The sequence below is a fragment of the Danio rerio genome, chromosome 24 (genome assembly GCF_049306965.1).
Source record: "Danio rerio strain Tuebingen ecotype United States chromosome 24, GRCz12tu, whole genome shotgun sequence".
NCBI lineage: Eukaryota > Metazoa > Chordata > Actinopteri > Cypriniformes > Danionidae > Danio > Danio rerio.
The window spans coordinates 3,595,778-3,611,262 of record NC_133199.1 but is presented as its reverse complement, the minus strand read 5'-3'; the positions used below and the strand labels follow the sequence as shown (position 1 = coordinate 3,611,262).

Here is a 15,485-nt window from a genome sequence, read left to right as displayed (position 1 = left end):
TGTGACTAAAACTAAAATTGTAACAAATAAACACATAAATAAAATAAAATAAAATCTTATTAAATAACATAAAAAATGTAAATTAAATGTATTATTATAAAACATCTTTTAAAAGTTTTTTATTAAGTTTATTATATTATATTATATTATATTATATTATATTATATTATATTATATTATATTATATTATATTATATTATTTTAATTTACATTATTTTATATTATTTTAATTTATATTATATTATATTATATTATTTTAATTTACATTATTTTATATTATATTATATTATTTTAATTTACATTATTTTATATTATTTTAATTTATATTATATTATATTATATTATTTTAAATTACATTATATTATAATATTGTTTTAAATCATATTATATTATATTATTTAAATTTATATTATATTATATTATTTTAAATTATATCCTTTTAAATTATATTATATTATATTATATTGTATTATTTTAAATTATATTATATTATATTATTTTAAATTATATTATTCTATATTATATTATATTATAATATATTATTATATTATATTATTTTAATTTATATTATATTATATTATATTAAATTATATTATATTATTTTAAATTCTATTAAATTATATTTTTAAAAATATTATATTATATTGTATTATATTATATTATATTATATTATATTATATTATATTATATTATATTATATTACATTACATTACATTACATTATATAAATAAATGGAAAAACACAACAATATCTTTCATACTTACAGCAATAACAGTTGACTCCTACATAAATATTTTATACCACCTCTCATATTCACTGCCATTGATTATTTTCACCACAACATCCCAGGCAGACTTTTATGGATATATTTATGAAGTAGAAGCCAGTAGATTGACCAGCGAAAGTGCTTTTCTGCAGGAACCAATCAATATCATTGCTCATTGATATAATGTGGATATACTCTTGTCAATATTAACAATAAATCTGTATGACAGGACATGAACGCTCTGAGAGGACGAACACAGAAGATTGCAGCTGATAAAGGATAACAATGGCGGTGACGTTTGTAAGGTAATTGAGAATAGATGTGTGCGCTCACATCCTTTTATTACCCAATGTCTTGACGCTTATTGATCTGTGAAACTCATGATTACATAGAGATAGGAGCAGACACAGGTTATTGCTGCAGACAGGGAGGTTTAAGCATCCATATTAAAGCCGTAGTTTACCCAATTCTGTCATTATCTGTTCCTTTGCTTGTGCACTGAACAAAACTGAAGTACTTATTCAGTCATTTTTCTTAAGCTTAGTCCCTTTAGTCATCAGGGGTCGCCACAGCAGAATAAACCGCCAACTGTTCCAGCATATGTTTTACACAGCGGATGCCCTTCCAGCTGCAACCCAGCTCTGGAAAGCTCCCATACACTCCTGCATTCACACACTCTTACACAATGGCCAATTTAGTTCATCAATTCCCACAATTAGTTCACAACAACACCGGGGGAACATGCAAACTCCACACAGAAATGCCAACTGACCCAGTTGGGACTCGAACCAGTGACCTTGCTGTGAGGCGACAGTGCTAACCACTGAGCCACCCAGAGGACTATTGGAATAAAGCTTCATGTTTCTTTGCACTTGATTTACCCTCTTCGATAACAGTCCCTCATTTTATTTCAGTTCTAATAACCATAACAAAAGTCGATTCTGCTGTCGAGCGAGAGGGCATGATGTTATTTTTGAACACAGAGAGCTTTTTCCTCCATTTTCCATGGTTATGTTATCTCTGTTTTTTTTTGAAGAACTAGTATGACTCTCTCTTTATTGAAAATGTATGTGTAAGAAACATTTGTCCTGTGATATGATACAGGAGGAACGTAAGCATCTCTCTGGACCAGATTGACAATAGTACACTGATAAATACTATATTAAAGATATAATATTTAATTAAAATATCCCAAAAAAATATTAGAAGGGTGTTATTGTTATTAAAGAATAATTATAATTAATAATAATCATTGTTATTATTATTGTGTGGGGTAGGAGTAGTATTGGGGTAGGGGTAGACATTAATTAAATACAATGTAATGGGTAATTTAATAAATAATATAAATAATTCTCATTATAATTACTGTTTTAGCGTGACACGGTGGCTCAGTGGTTAACACTGGCCTCACAGCAAGATTGTCGCTGGTTCGAGTCCCGGCTGGGTCAGCTGGCATTTCTGTGTAGAGTTTGCATGTTCTCCATGTTGACGTGGGTTTTCTCCAGGTGTTCCAGTTTCCCCCACAGTTCAAACACATGACTATTGACCTTATTCTAAAATGCGGAAGTGCGCCTGTTTTCGCGATTGTCTTAGAACTTCTGATTCAGTCGCCTATGGGAGAAATGACTAGGAATAATAAACGGCAAAAAACGGTCAAACTACATGGTCTACAAACAAATGTTTGCCTGACTATACAGACCAAGTAGAATAATATAACAAGGAAATATCAGTTTGCAACATCAAACAGCGAAACAAGCAGTTTTTATTGTCTAAAAATGAATGGAAGTGAATGAGACCGGAAGTCAAATGGCTGCGCCCGCTCGTCGGCGAAGAATAAGGTGAATAGGGGAATTGAATAAACTAAATTGGCTGTGGTGTATGAGTTCTGGGTTGCGGCTGGAAGGGCTTCTACTGCGTAAAACATATGCTGGAATAGTTGGCGGTTCATTCCGCTGTGGCAACCTCTGACCAACTGTATCTCTTCTAGCAACAACCAAAAACAATGAAGGAAAAACTGAAGAAAAAGATGGGAAATTTAAAACACAGAGCATAAAGCAGACAATAGCAACACATTAAAATAGACCTACAGCACACCAGTAACCTTGCAATCATGTGATAAATATACTCAGAACACCTCAGCAATCATGAAGCAATGCTACAAGTAACAACTCATCTTTTCATCCTAGAAAAAGTCATATTTCCTCCAGAGTGTTGTTCTAGTATTTTGGCTGCTAAAAGCATGTGACAGTAATCAGGATTTCCGAATAATCCAAAATTCCTCCTCAGTCTAAACCAGCACAGAGTTCAGAAATAGCCTGTCTTTGATCTGGCGTGGGTGTAGTAATGTGGCAGTCGCTTACAGTTTTCGATTCACTGAACATGCCATCCTCTAACTTAACCCAGGATGTCACTGAACACCATCTAGCCATTTCATCTCATTTAAAGCTGCAGTTTCATTATTACGGAGCAATTCATGGGCAGCCAGGCTACAATTACCTTCACAAATGATTCCATTATGAAATATGGCTTAGTTGACATTTCATATACTGGTCAATTGCCTTCCTATCAGAGCTGTTAAAAGCTTTATAAAAGTGTTCAGTTTTTTAGTCGTTGCTGATTGCTGCACATGCGCTGTCGAGACTTGCAGTAAATTGTACAGAATCATACCATTTTCCACTTTAAAGTATATACTAGGGATGTAACGGTATCAGAATTTCACGGTACGGTAATACCTCGGTATGAATGTCACGGTACGGTATTTATTGAATCATTTACAGGAAAAAAAAAACTTTTGAAAATACTCCCAAAAAAGTGCCAAAAGTGTCAATGACATACAAATTAGCCATCTATCTGTTAGCTTTGAAACAGGAACTTCAATTTTAATAACAAAAAATTATTAAACCATGTAAAAAAATAAAGTTTCAATTTAGTATTGTTAAAAACTCATCACATTCAACATTTAATCAATCACTTAGATAGAGATGGGTTTAAAGGAAAATTATCATATAACTATAATCTGGTAAAAGCTGGTATCTCTGAGTATTTACAATGTCCCCTGCAACAGAAAAAACCCCTCTCATTTGGGACTGAGGATTCTGGGACAGAGAGATATGATTTAGCCCATGTTGACAGCAGTGGGGTAACGTTGTGCATTGTCTTTCCCCCACTTGAGAAGACAAACCATGAGTGAGATAGAGATCTCTTTGCGGTACAAGTCAATGTCTGCATCAATCTGAACAGTGTGCTGTGTTTCTGCAGTCCCCATGACTGTTATTAGTCGTATTCCCCAACTTGCAGGCACGTGCACACATAGGGCTCAACCTGTGCAGTGCACATGCCCTTTTTAGTCTTGGATAGAAAATGCCCTTCCAAAACGATCAAAAGTGCCCCCGCGACGCGACACAACCTCCGTCCAGTCCAGCCCTTCAGTAGGCGCGCGATAACACCTCTCTTGAGTATGCGCGCTCAACCCCCCCTCGGCGCTTTACAATACGCGCGCCACAACACAGCTGATCAGAACGCGCGCGACAGCACCGCTATTCAGCACGCGCGCGGCGACAACACCCGCTTTAGGTTCGATCATTTCCATCTTTTTTTCATCTCCGCTACTAGCAGCACACTCCATTTCCGCATTACTGGATCTGTAGCGACAACAGACCGCAAAGGATTATGGCCACGCCGGGGCTGATGGGAAATGAAGTTCCAGCTACCTCCCGTTCGCTTCATTCGCCTGAGCAAATTTTCTCAGAAGACCTATAGTTTTACCGAGTCATGCGACTTCGGTAATATCGAAAAAATTTAATATTGCGGTATGACGGTATTTACAATACCGTTACATCCCTAGTATATACAGTTCCTTAAGCTGTCTGTCATATTCTTTGAATTGTTTAACTTCGTAATCTGCTGGCAATGCATTCAAGATTTTTTTGCTGAGGTTGTGGATTAAAGGTATTAATGTTGTAAATATCGTTCAGCTCCCGGCACAAACCAATTGTTCCACTTCATAAGACCTCGATTTATTGATGGGAGTCACAATACTCAAATCATTTTTGTTTGTTTTTTTGTGTGTTTTGTTTTACACTTAAAGTGCCAGTACTAATTTACACTTGAAGCATTAAGAACCACAGTAAAAATACTTTTAATTTGTATTTAATTCACAATATTCCATTTGTAGCTGGTAATATGTGCGTACTTTTAGATCAGATTCTTATCCATAAGTAAAAACAATGACACACATTCAGTATAAATCCACACAGTGAGCCTTTGTTATTCTGAATGTGTGTCATTGTTTTTACTTATGGATGAGAATAGAGCAATATGCTGGTATTTAACTGCATTGCTTTAATGCACTCCTGCATTGAGCTCACACATATACTCTGTACTGTGGTAACTTCAACAATGTACAATGTACAAAATATGTAGATTACACAGGAACACACAAAATTAACAAACCAATTAACCCAAAACAGACAATGAGCTACTAAACCTGGTGGCATTAAATACACTGAGATTATTAGAAACCAAACAAGGAACAGGTGAACATAATTATAAAGTAACTATGAAGACAAACAAAGCCAAGAAACCAGATTTACCTACTAGTTTATTGATTGTCCACCTGTGTCTTGTTTAATTTCCCTAAAATCTCAACTTAGTGAGAATGTCAACAGAAAATACACTTCAAAATAAGAGTTCTTAGAACAGAAATTTGACATTTAGTTTACATTTAAGCATATTCTTTTAAAGTGAGCCTTTGTAGTTTCTGAATGTGTGTCATTGTTTTTACTTATGGATATGAATAGAGCAATATGCTGGTATTTAACTGCATTGCTTTATTGCACTCCTGCATTGAGCTCACACATATACTCTGTACTGTGGTAACTTCAACAATGTTGATAAGTTGTGGTGGGTATTTCTGTCTCACGCTGAACGCAGTCGACCAATTGCAACAGACTGGGCCATCGGAAAAATAAGCACAGATTAGCATTGTGCTAATGAGGGGTTTGGGAACAAATGAATCGCTGAACAAATAACATGAGTTGTTGGAATAATTAAATAAAAATAAGTTGTTGGAGACCCCCAAAACCAAAATATGACCTTTTACAAAGCATAATAGGGGCTCTTAAAAATAAAAACTCTCCTGATGTCTGGTTTTGTGATCAAGAGTCACGTATTATGAATGATATCTCCAAAGATCAACCAATAATAACTCCATTTAGAAACTAACATCCAATCATTCAATCCTAATTGCTTATAAGTAATGAAACCTAGCTAGTATTAAGAGCATGAGGTGAACTTGCTTTACAAACTCATCACTAAAGGTACAACATTCACGACTAAACCTGACAGTGAACGTGCATGACCCAAACGCATACAGATCTTGACCTTACTGACCAATCACTCAGCATTGATCAATAAATTAGCTCGATTCATCACTTTAGTTGATGCCATTTGGACAGCAGGGATTATAAATATGGCCAGAAATGCTGAGTGAAGCGCTTGTGTTGTGAATGATGTTTAGATGCTGGAATCAGTCAGGCATGGTTATGAATTACCTCCCACCAGAATTAGCACTGTGACTGACTGTTGTGTCTGGGCAAGCAGGCAGCCGGAGGAGTTAAAGTCCCACAGGGGCGGCGAGTTTACATCCACCAGTTTAATCTGAGCTTCCTCTGGTGCTCTCCATGTGATTAATAATACCGCGCTCCTCGCTGGGCTTTCCTCAAGAGAAGCAGAGATGCCTGCTGTCCAGGCCAGAATCACTTTTCATGTTGCTCATATGCAGGGTAAATTATCAAAACAGGTATTTTTAGAAACTAAACAAGGAACAGGTGAACATAATTATAAAGTAACTATGGAGGAAAAAAATAAATAAACACATTTACTCACTAGTTTATTGATTATGTCCACCTGTTCCTTGTTTAGTTCCTTAAAATCTCAGCTTATTGAGAATGTCACCAGAGCATACACTTCAAAATAAGAGTCCTTAGAACAGAAATTTGACATTTAGTTTACATTAAAGGGTATTCTTTTTAATGTGAGCCTATATTTTTCCATACAAATATTTTTAAAGTATACTATATTCCTTAAGAGAAGGAGAAACACCTACTGTCAAGGCCAGAATCCCTATTTATGTTGAACATATGTAGAGTAAAGAATCAGAACAGAAATTTAAGGGTCAGTTCACCTAAAAAATTATTAACAGCTATTTTTTATTTCTGTTGAACCGGTCTTTGAACATGGAGTTGTGTGTCTAACTGCTAAGTATTAATAATACAAAATATGTAGATTACACAGGAACACACAAAATTAACAAACCAATTAACCCAAAACAGACAATGAGCTACTAAACCTGGTGGCATTAAATACACTGAGATTATTAGAAACCAAACAAGGAACAGGTGAACATAATTATAAAGTAACTATGAAGACAAACAAAGCCAAGAAACCAGATTTACCTACTAGTTTATTGTCCACCTGTGTCTTGTTTAATTTCCTAAAATCTCAGCTTAGTGAGAATGTCAACAGAAAAAATTGTCTGTTGACAAAATAAGAGTCCTTAGAACAGAAATTTGACATTTAGTTTACATTTAAGCATATTCTTTTAAAGTGAGCCTTTGTTATTTGCATAAGTCTTTTTAAAGTAAACTATATGCCTTAAGAAAAGGAGAGAAGCCTGCTGCCAAGGCCAGAATCCCTATTTATGTCGCTCATATGTAGGGTAAAGAATCAGAAGAGATATTAAAGGGTCAGTTCACAAATATAATTAAAGCAGACAATGGGCTACTGAAACTGAAGGCATTAAATTCATTCATTCATTTTCTTGTCGGCTTAGTCCCTTTATTAATCTGGGGTCGCCACAGCAGAATGAACCGCCAACTTATCCTGCAAGTTTTTACGCAGCGGATGCCTTTGCAGCCGCAACCCATCTCTGGGAAACACCCACACACACATTCACACACACACTCATACACTACGGACAATTTAGCCTACCCAATTCACCTGTACCGCATGTCTTTAGACTGTAGGGGAAACCGGAGCACCCGGAAAGGCATTAAATTGACTAAGAGTATTAGAAACTAAACGAGGAACCGGTGAGCATAATCTTTAAAGAAATTATGGAGACAAACAAAGTCAAGAATCCAGAGTTATGTATTAGTTTATTGATTGCTTCTGGCTGTACTTTGTTTAGTTCCTTAAAATATGAAATAGCTGAAAGGCCATCCGCTGCTTAAAACATATGCCAGAGTAGTTGGTGGTTCATTCCGCTGTGGTGACCACTGATAGATCAGAGACTAAGCCAAAGGAAAATGATTTACAATACACAGAAATTCATAGAAGTCTTTTGGGGAACAATCTTTAGTTTCAAATGAATTGCCATACATGATCATGTTTCTGTGCTCCCACAAAGTTCATGAATATTTAACAAGGCAAGCATTGAGAACATGTATGATTGGTTGTGTCCTGGTCTTATTTGAATGCTGCCTCGTCTTGCATTTTATTCCTTTGCCTAACCATGGTATTCATAACCTATTTAAAAGGTGATCCAAATGTGCTTATCTAAACATTTAAAACAAGGATAAACGCAGTGTATTTATTTATTATATTAGATTTTTTGCTGATGTTCTTGTGCACCATGAGAGACTTGAATACAGCAAAACTAACACATTTTCGGAAGAATTGCTGAGTTTATTACAGAGACTCAATTCAGCTCAGAAATAAGATCAACTCAGCATGCATGCGCTTCTTCTGACGCTGAAGATGATGCTGTGAGGCTGAAGCAGTTTTCACATGTCCACCCCACCCTCTCTCTGCTGCCAGACAAAAAAACCAGGGGGTTTGTCTTGGGGTTCGTCGCGTCTCTGTCAGCCCAGCCGAAACGCGAGCGTCGGGAGCGCGTGGATAATGCGCGCGCCTTGGAGACGTCCAGCGCGTCCGTGAGGAAAGGATGGAGACATGGCAAGCGCAGTTCTCCATATCTTGACGCTTACCAACTAAAACACTTATGTTTCATTTTACAAGAGCTCCAAAGACAGCAGGATCCTTTCTTTGAGAGACGTGTGGTGAGTATAAACCGCCTGCTTTGATTCACTTGATGCGCAATATGGAGACGAGTTTGCGCTGCGAGATTTGCAGGAGAAAATAAAAACGACGCGTTTTGCCTGCTGCATGTGCGCTTTTGCGCAACAGTGTTTAAAAAAGCGTGGCCAAATTGTGCAGAACAAATTATTTAAAGCTGCGTGCAGAATTTGAAAATGGCGAATTTGCACTAAATTGCATGCAAATAAATGAAAATTAGAATTATACAAACATGCATTGTAGATCGGAACAAATGGCCAGTGAACCAATTCTGCTCAATTTATTTCCATTCTCTTTATTTCTATCTCTCTCGCTCGCTCTCTAATCTTCAGTGTTGCTTTAATAGTAGTATATGCATTATATATGTGTATAAATATATACATCCAATGTCTATGTGTGCATTTATGCATAATTGCTCGATGATTTATAGCAGAGATCAGAGTTATAATAGCCCGGCTGTGACCACCAATAAATCATGCTTTCTCTCCTCAACCAGATTTGTCCTGTCTCCAGCCTCGCGGTGTGCCATGAGGCCAATATACTGATATGATTCAGAATGGCTGTATCATATAATATGACATTTTTACGAGTTATCGGGTTGGAGCATAATAGGTGGGCTCTCGTCAGGAGCATCTTGTTGATGCTGTCGCCCCCTGCTGGGGACTTCGCTTATTGACCGCGTTGTTTCATGCTGTCAAGCGGACGACAGAAACTAGATTTGGTTGCCTGATGATGCACTCCGATTTTTGCCACGGGAAATGATGCATCTTGCATATTCATCATTAAATGCATAAAGTTTTATTTGATATAATTTAGTAATGCTAATTTATCTTACCATTTACCCACTATCCAGTTCCTTTCCGCGTTACATAATTTCTTCCCATCACACTGAATCAAATTCTGCTTATCTGAGCAAGCGCATCAGCCCTTAAATATAGAAATTGCTTTACACATGGGGCGGCAGTACAGAGAGAGAGAGAGAGAGAGAGAGATGGCATGGAGAGGGGAACCATTGAAGCAGCGAGTTATGAATTATGTAAGATTTTCTTCTGCATCTCTCTGAAAGCAGTGCAAGCTTAAGTTGGCAAAAATATGCTTGCTTGCTGGATGCAGACTCGCATCTCTTACAACAATGTGTCCATCTTAATGTTCGTCCTGTTGTTTTATCATCATACTGTTCCAGTAGAATATGCTAATATGTTTTCCCAAGTGGAGCCAATTTTGATCTCAATCCTAGGCAATTCTCATTCATTAATAACTGATTCATTGCCTGAAATTTGCTTCTTGTATCAAAAGACAACAGACTTGCTTCCATCCACGTTTGGCATGTGTTAGAGAACAAATGATTCTTCTCCACCCTTAGATGGGTCATATTTCTTGGTCGTATTTAACACATAGTGAGCTGTCTGTTAATACATTTTGATTTCTTGCATGTACACAAATGTTAATTTAACAGTCAAATGATAAATTATTTAGAAACTCACACCAATATGGTCTCATCTTGTGGTCAGACGTAGACATTTATTCAGCATGCAAACTCTCACAGTGCATTATGGGTATTCTCTTGACTATATTGGTTGTACACTCGTTATTGTGGTGCATTGTGGGACTGGTTGAGTGATCTCCATCAATGTTCAGGAGCACATCTACACCCTTGGTAATTTATAGTAGCCTAAATACTACAGTGTTTTTGAAGCATACTATAGTGGGTCATCAGTTTTCATCAAAAGTTACCCTAAAACTGTTGAAGAACACTCACTCTTGCCTATTTCTGATCCACTTCAAATGTTGACTACTGCAATGTTTGGGTCGCGGGAACATTTTCAGTAGGTCGTGGAGTGTGTGGTCAAAAAAACAACACAAGTTTAATTTTTAACTTATTTTGCTTATACCGGACTTTTATTTTGAAATGCGCGCTACCATTTGACACGTGAAATTTCATTTAAATATAGCAATAAATATACACAATGTAAAGTATGGATTTACATATATTAAAAACAAAAAAAAAAGACTTAAAGCCTCTCACAAGAGAGCATGAAACCTTCTAAACTAAAACGACGATGGTTGCGCTTTACAATAAGGTTCATTAGTTAATGCATTTACTAACATGAACTAATCATGAACAACACATGTACAGCATTTATTAATCATAACTGAACATTTACTAATGCATTATTAACATCCAAGTTCATGCTTGTTAACATTAGTTAATGCACCATGAGTTATCATGAACTACTGTATTTTCATTAACTAATGTTAACTAACATGAACAAATACAGTAGTAAATGTATTGTTTATTGTTTGATCATGTTAGTAAATGCATTAATTAACATTAAGTATTAAACTTGTAAAGTGTGACCACGACATTTAGAAACCAGACAACAACATGTTTAATTAACAGTTCAGTTTAGTTCACGGTAACTGGACCTTTCCTTACCCTGACCACTGTTTACAGTATCTGTCATATTTACTTTGTAATATTTCTATAATTTGATACATTTTGTTATGACAGCAAAAAAATAACAGTTTATTTGTAAGTATTGGTCATTTTCTCATGATTTATCTGTCACCACTTGTGTATGTTAACAAGTAAATACAAATTAATTATAATTCCTAAATTTATATTATAGTTCCGAAAAATGTGGGTCACGGCTTGATGACCATGTAAAAATGTGGGTCCCATGGCCAAACCAGTTGAGAACCCCTGGACTACTGTATAGTGAAGTGTATCACAGCCTAATGTACATATTATAGTATTGACAACTTTTTGTTTATGAATGCTCCAGCATACTCTAATGTTAACTAATAAATTGTTATAAACACTGTAGTATACTTTAGTTTACATAAAGCTGTGGTGTAGTACAAATATACCCTATAGTTGAAGAAAATCAGCACAAGATATTAATTCAAGTACTTTACTATAGTGTGGTTCAAAAACACTGTAGTATCTGTCACGGGTCTGCACTTGACATTGGTGGGGTCAGGTGAATCTAACAACCCCCAATTAATTAATTATTTAATAAGTTTTAACCCCAATGGGGTTTGAGGGGTTCGAAAGACCAAAAGTTTTTATTATTATTATTATTATTATTATTATTATTATTATTGTTATTGTTGTTGTTGTTATTATTATTATTATTATTATTATTATTATTATTATTATATTTTATTTTATTATTATTATTATTGTTGTTGTTATTATTATTATTATTATTATTATATTTTATTATTATTATTATTATTATTATATTTTATTTTTCGTATTATTCAAATGGTCAAATTCTGACTGAGGAAAGTGCTCTCCTTCAATAAGCTGGCTATGGGCCTGATAGTGTAATGTTAAAAGAATGTTCATTAACTGATTAAGAGAGAGTTTAGCAAAGAGTTCTGTTTATTTTAGCCATAGTGCAAATGAAAGATGTCTCATATATCAGTACTAATAAAAGATAGAGCACAGACTGTAGTTTTCTGACATTATTTCAACTGAAATTGCACATGCTACTCTGAGAGACCAGAAGAACTGGCATGGGTCATATATTTTAATATAAAATACATACAGCATACATGTGGCTGCTTATTCTGCAGTTGGTTTTCAGGGCATATTATTCGCAGACTATATCAGCCTGCTGTAAAGACAGCAGACTGTGCGTTAATGCAGGGAAAACACAAGCATTAATGGCATTATGATGGTGGACTCATTCAGTAGAGGACTTGTGTTTATTTATGACTTAATCTTTTTGCTGAAAAAAGCTCCTGAAGTCCACCTTTTTTTCTGCTACCATCCTCTCCTGTGTGTCTCACACACCTTATTTTTGCACGGGAAATTCGCCTGTAGTTTTGGTGCTTCTTGTATCTGAACGCAGCTACAGCTTCTCACATGACAGCATGGAAAGGCTCAGCCAATCACAATGTTCATGTGTGTTTGGGGGCGGTGCTATTCAAGGAGAGAATGTGATTGTACCCTTTCTGGATGTCCAGGTTAATATTGACAGATCAATCTTTTTAAATAAGTAAATTAAATTATCTGTGGGGGCATTTCAGTAGTTTATGGTTATTAGTGGGGACACATCTCCTCCGTCCATGCTAAATCTACGCCTCTGGTATTTTTTAGACATTACCGGCGTAGATTTTAAGGGTGTAGATTTGCTTTTGATATTGTTGGGGACCTATGGATCTAAGTGCACTCAATCAATCCCACAATGCACCACAATAACGAGTGTACAACTGTCTTACAGTGTGCTGCTTCCTGTAATTTACTATTGTATTTTTCCGGTGTGTTCATTTCATAGTCCTGCTTGTATTCGTGTGTTTCTTGTTTCCACCGTGAGATAATTCAACGATGTTGGTGTGTGTGTTTTCAACAGCTCTTCTGTAGCTGAAGAAAATGGATCCGTCTCCCACAAGGCAGCAGTACGGCTCCAAAAAGAGGGTTAAAATCCACCCCAACACCGTCACGGTGAAATACGCCACACATTTCCCCCAGCCGGGCGACGAGGGATACGATGACGCTCCGTCCTTTGAGGACTTCAGCTCCTTCATGGACAACAACCCCAGCAAGAGACTGGTGTCGGAGAGTGGTGGCAGGACTTTATTCGGCACTATGGATTCCCGTCCCAAAGCTGATCAGAAAGATAAAGGAGTGGGCAGCCAATTGGCCAGCTTCGGCGAAGCCAACGTGCTAGCCTCACGGGTCACCTGGGGTGCACTTTTTGGGGCGGCCATTGCTCATGGATGCGTGGCGCTCATCACACGCCTAGCAGCCGACCGCTCCAAAGTGCCCTCATTAGAGCTCATCTTCATCCGCTCCGTCATACAGGTGTTGTCAGTATTGGTGGTCCTCTACTATAAAGAGGCTCCCTTTGGGCCCAAGGGCTACCGACTGCGCTTGTTCTTCTACGGGGTTTGCAATGTCATCTCCATCACTTGTGCTTACACGTCCTTCGCGATTGTTCCACCCAGTAACGGCACCATCATGTGGCGGGCGACCACCACTGTCTTTAGCGCAGTTCTGGCCTTTTTGCTTCTCGACGAACGCCTTGGTTATACTGATGTAGTGACTGTCGTCGGCAGCCTTTTCGGACTTTGTCTTGTAATGATCCCGAACATCGCCGATGAGGAGAAATCTGCTTTGGGATTCTGGAAGGAAGCCTTTGGGTACACTATGACTGTAATGGCAGGTCTAACCGCCGCGCTGTCTATGATCGTGTACCGTGCCATTAAAGAGCGCGTCAGCATGTGGACGGCGCTCTTCACTTTCGGGTGGACCGGGACCGTTTGGGGAGCCTCCACCATGTTCATCATGCAAGAACCCATCATTCCTTTGGATGGCGAAACGTGGGGTTACCTAACAGGAATCTGCATATGCTCCACCGTTGCGTTTCTTGGCGTCTACTACGCCCTCAACAAGTTCCACCCGGCCTTGGTCAGCACCGTACAGCATCTGGAGATCGTGGTGGCCATGTTTCTTCAGCTCATCGTGCTGCGAATGATCCCGTCGGTGTATGACGTCTTTGGGGCGCTGGTTATCATGGTCAGCGTGTTCGTCCTGACGGGTCTCAAGCTTTACAGGGTGAGCCGAGCCATAAGACAAGACTACCAGGAGATTCTGGACTCGCCCATTAAATGAACGCCGCAGATGTGTGTGGTTTTTTTGAGCGCATGAGGGGGCATGTATATGTGTGTCTGTATGTGTGTGTGTGTATGTGTGTGTGTGTGTATGTGTGCAGTGTTTCCCAGCCCCTCTTCTCTTACTAATGTGTGCAATCACTGAATGTCTGGATCTTCGGCATTTGTTTCCAATCGTGTCGTTGGAAGAGTGCCAATCGGTGTAATGTCTTTGCTAACTGTTGATGTGTGAAAATAAAAACGGTGATCCATAGAGCCCCCCTCTGATAGCATTGATTTTTTTTCCTGGTTCACTGAAGCAAGGTATGATGCAGTAGGCTAAATCTATAAACAACGGCATTGATTGTTCCTTCAGGCAAAATCAAACAACTGTTTCTTTGGAGATTTTCACTTTTTGGATTATTTTAATCCAAATTTCCATGTTTTATTGTCGTCAACGATGAGAGAGATGAAAATGAGAGTTTAAGCCCTTGTTGCTATGTTGCCAAGTAAAAAGGTTCTCTTTTTTATTTTTATATGTGTATGGTAGTTCTTGTTATTAACTATGTATCTGTACACTTTTGTTCAAGTTAATTTGCCCTCATAAACTTTGATCAATTACTAGAACTTTCCCTCCTCCTCAAAATGAGTTGTTGCTAGATCGGATATGGTTGCGGCTGGAAGTTAATGAGAATTATTTACATTATTTATAAAATTTCCCATTTATTATATTTTATTAACATCTACCCCCGTCCCAACCCTAAACCCATCGTCACCGTATTGTAAAATCATTAATTATTGTTATACAGTGTCATAAAAAATGCTACTATAATTGATGTGCATATCGCACTTCCGGCCGGCCGCGTATCCGAAATAGACTTAACCCCCAAAATGACTATTCTTCACTTCTGGTCACATGGAAAGCCTTTAGGTCAAGGCTATCAGTCCTTTAGGCCGGGACTATCAAGCATTTAGGGAGGAACTACCAGGCCTTTAGGGCAAGGCGATCGGTCATTTAGGGTGGAACTATTAGGCCTTT

At 37.4% G+C, this 15,485-nt stretch overlaps 2 protein-coding genes across 13 annotated transcripts in view; both read left to right on the top strand.

The window, feature by feature from the left end:
- Positions 1-15,485, top strand: part of nck1b (NCK adaptor protein 1b) — a 165,297-nt gene that overhangs the window by 84,619 nt on the left and 65,193 nt on the right. For 9 of the 12 annotated variants that reach the window (XM_073941386.1, XM_073941384.1, XM_073941383.1 and 6 more), the window contains one exon: positions 996-1,071. The exons of the other annotated variants lie outside the window; for them this stretch is intronic. The gene's annotated coding sequence lies outside the window, so the exon portion shown is untranslated. The remainder of the gene's footprint in view (positions 1-995; positions 1,072-15,485) is intronic. 12 annotated transcript variants of the gene reach the window in all.
- slc35g2b (solute carrier family 35 member G2b) lies at positions 8,682-14,722 on the top strand. Its single transcript, NM_001013563.2, is given in 2 exon segments — positions 8,682-8,826; positions 13,207-14,722. A coding segment is annotated over 1 exon segment (1,242 nt). The 5' UTR covers positions 8,682-8,826; positions 13,207-13,226; the 3' UTR covers positions 14,469-14,722.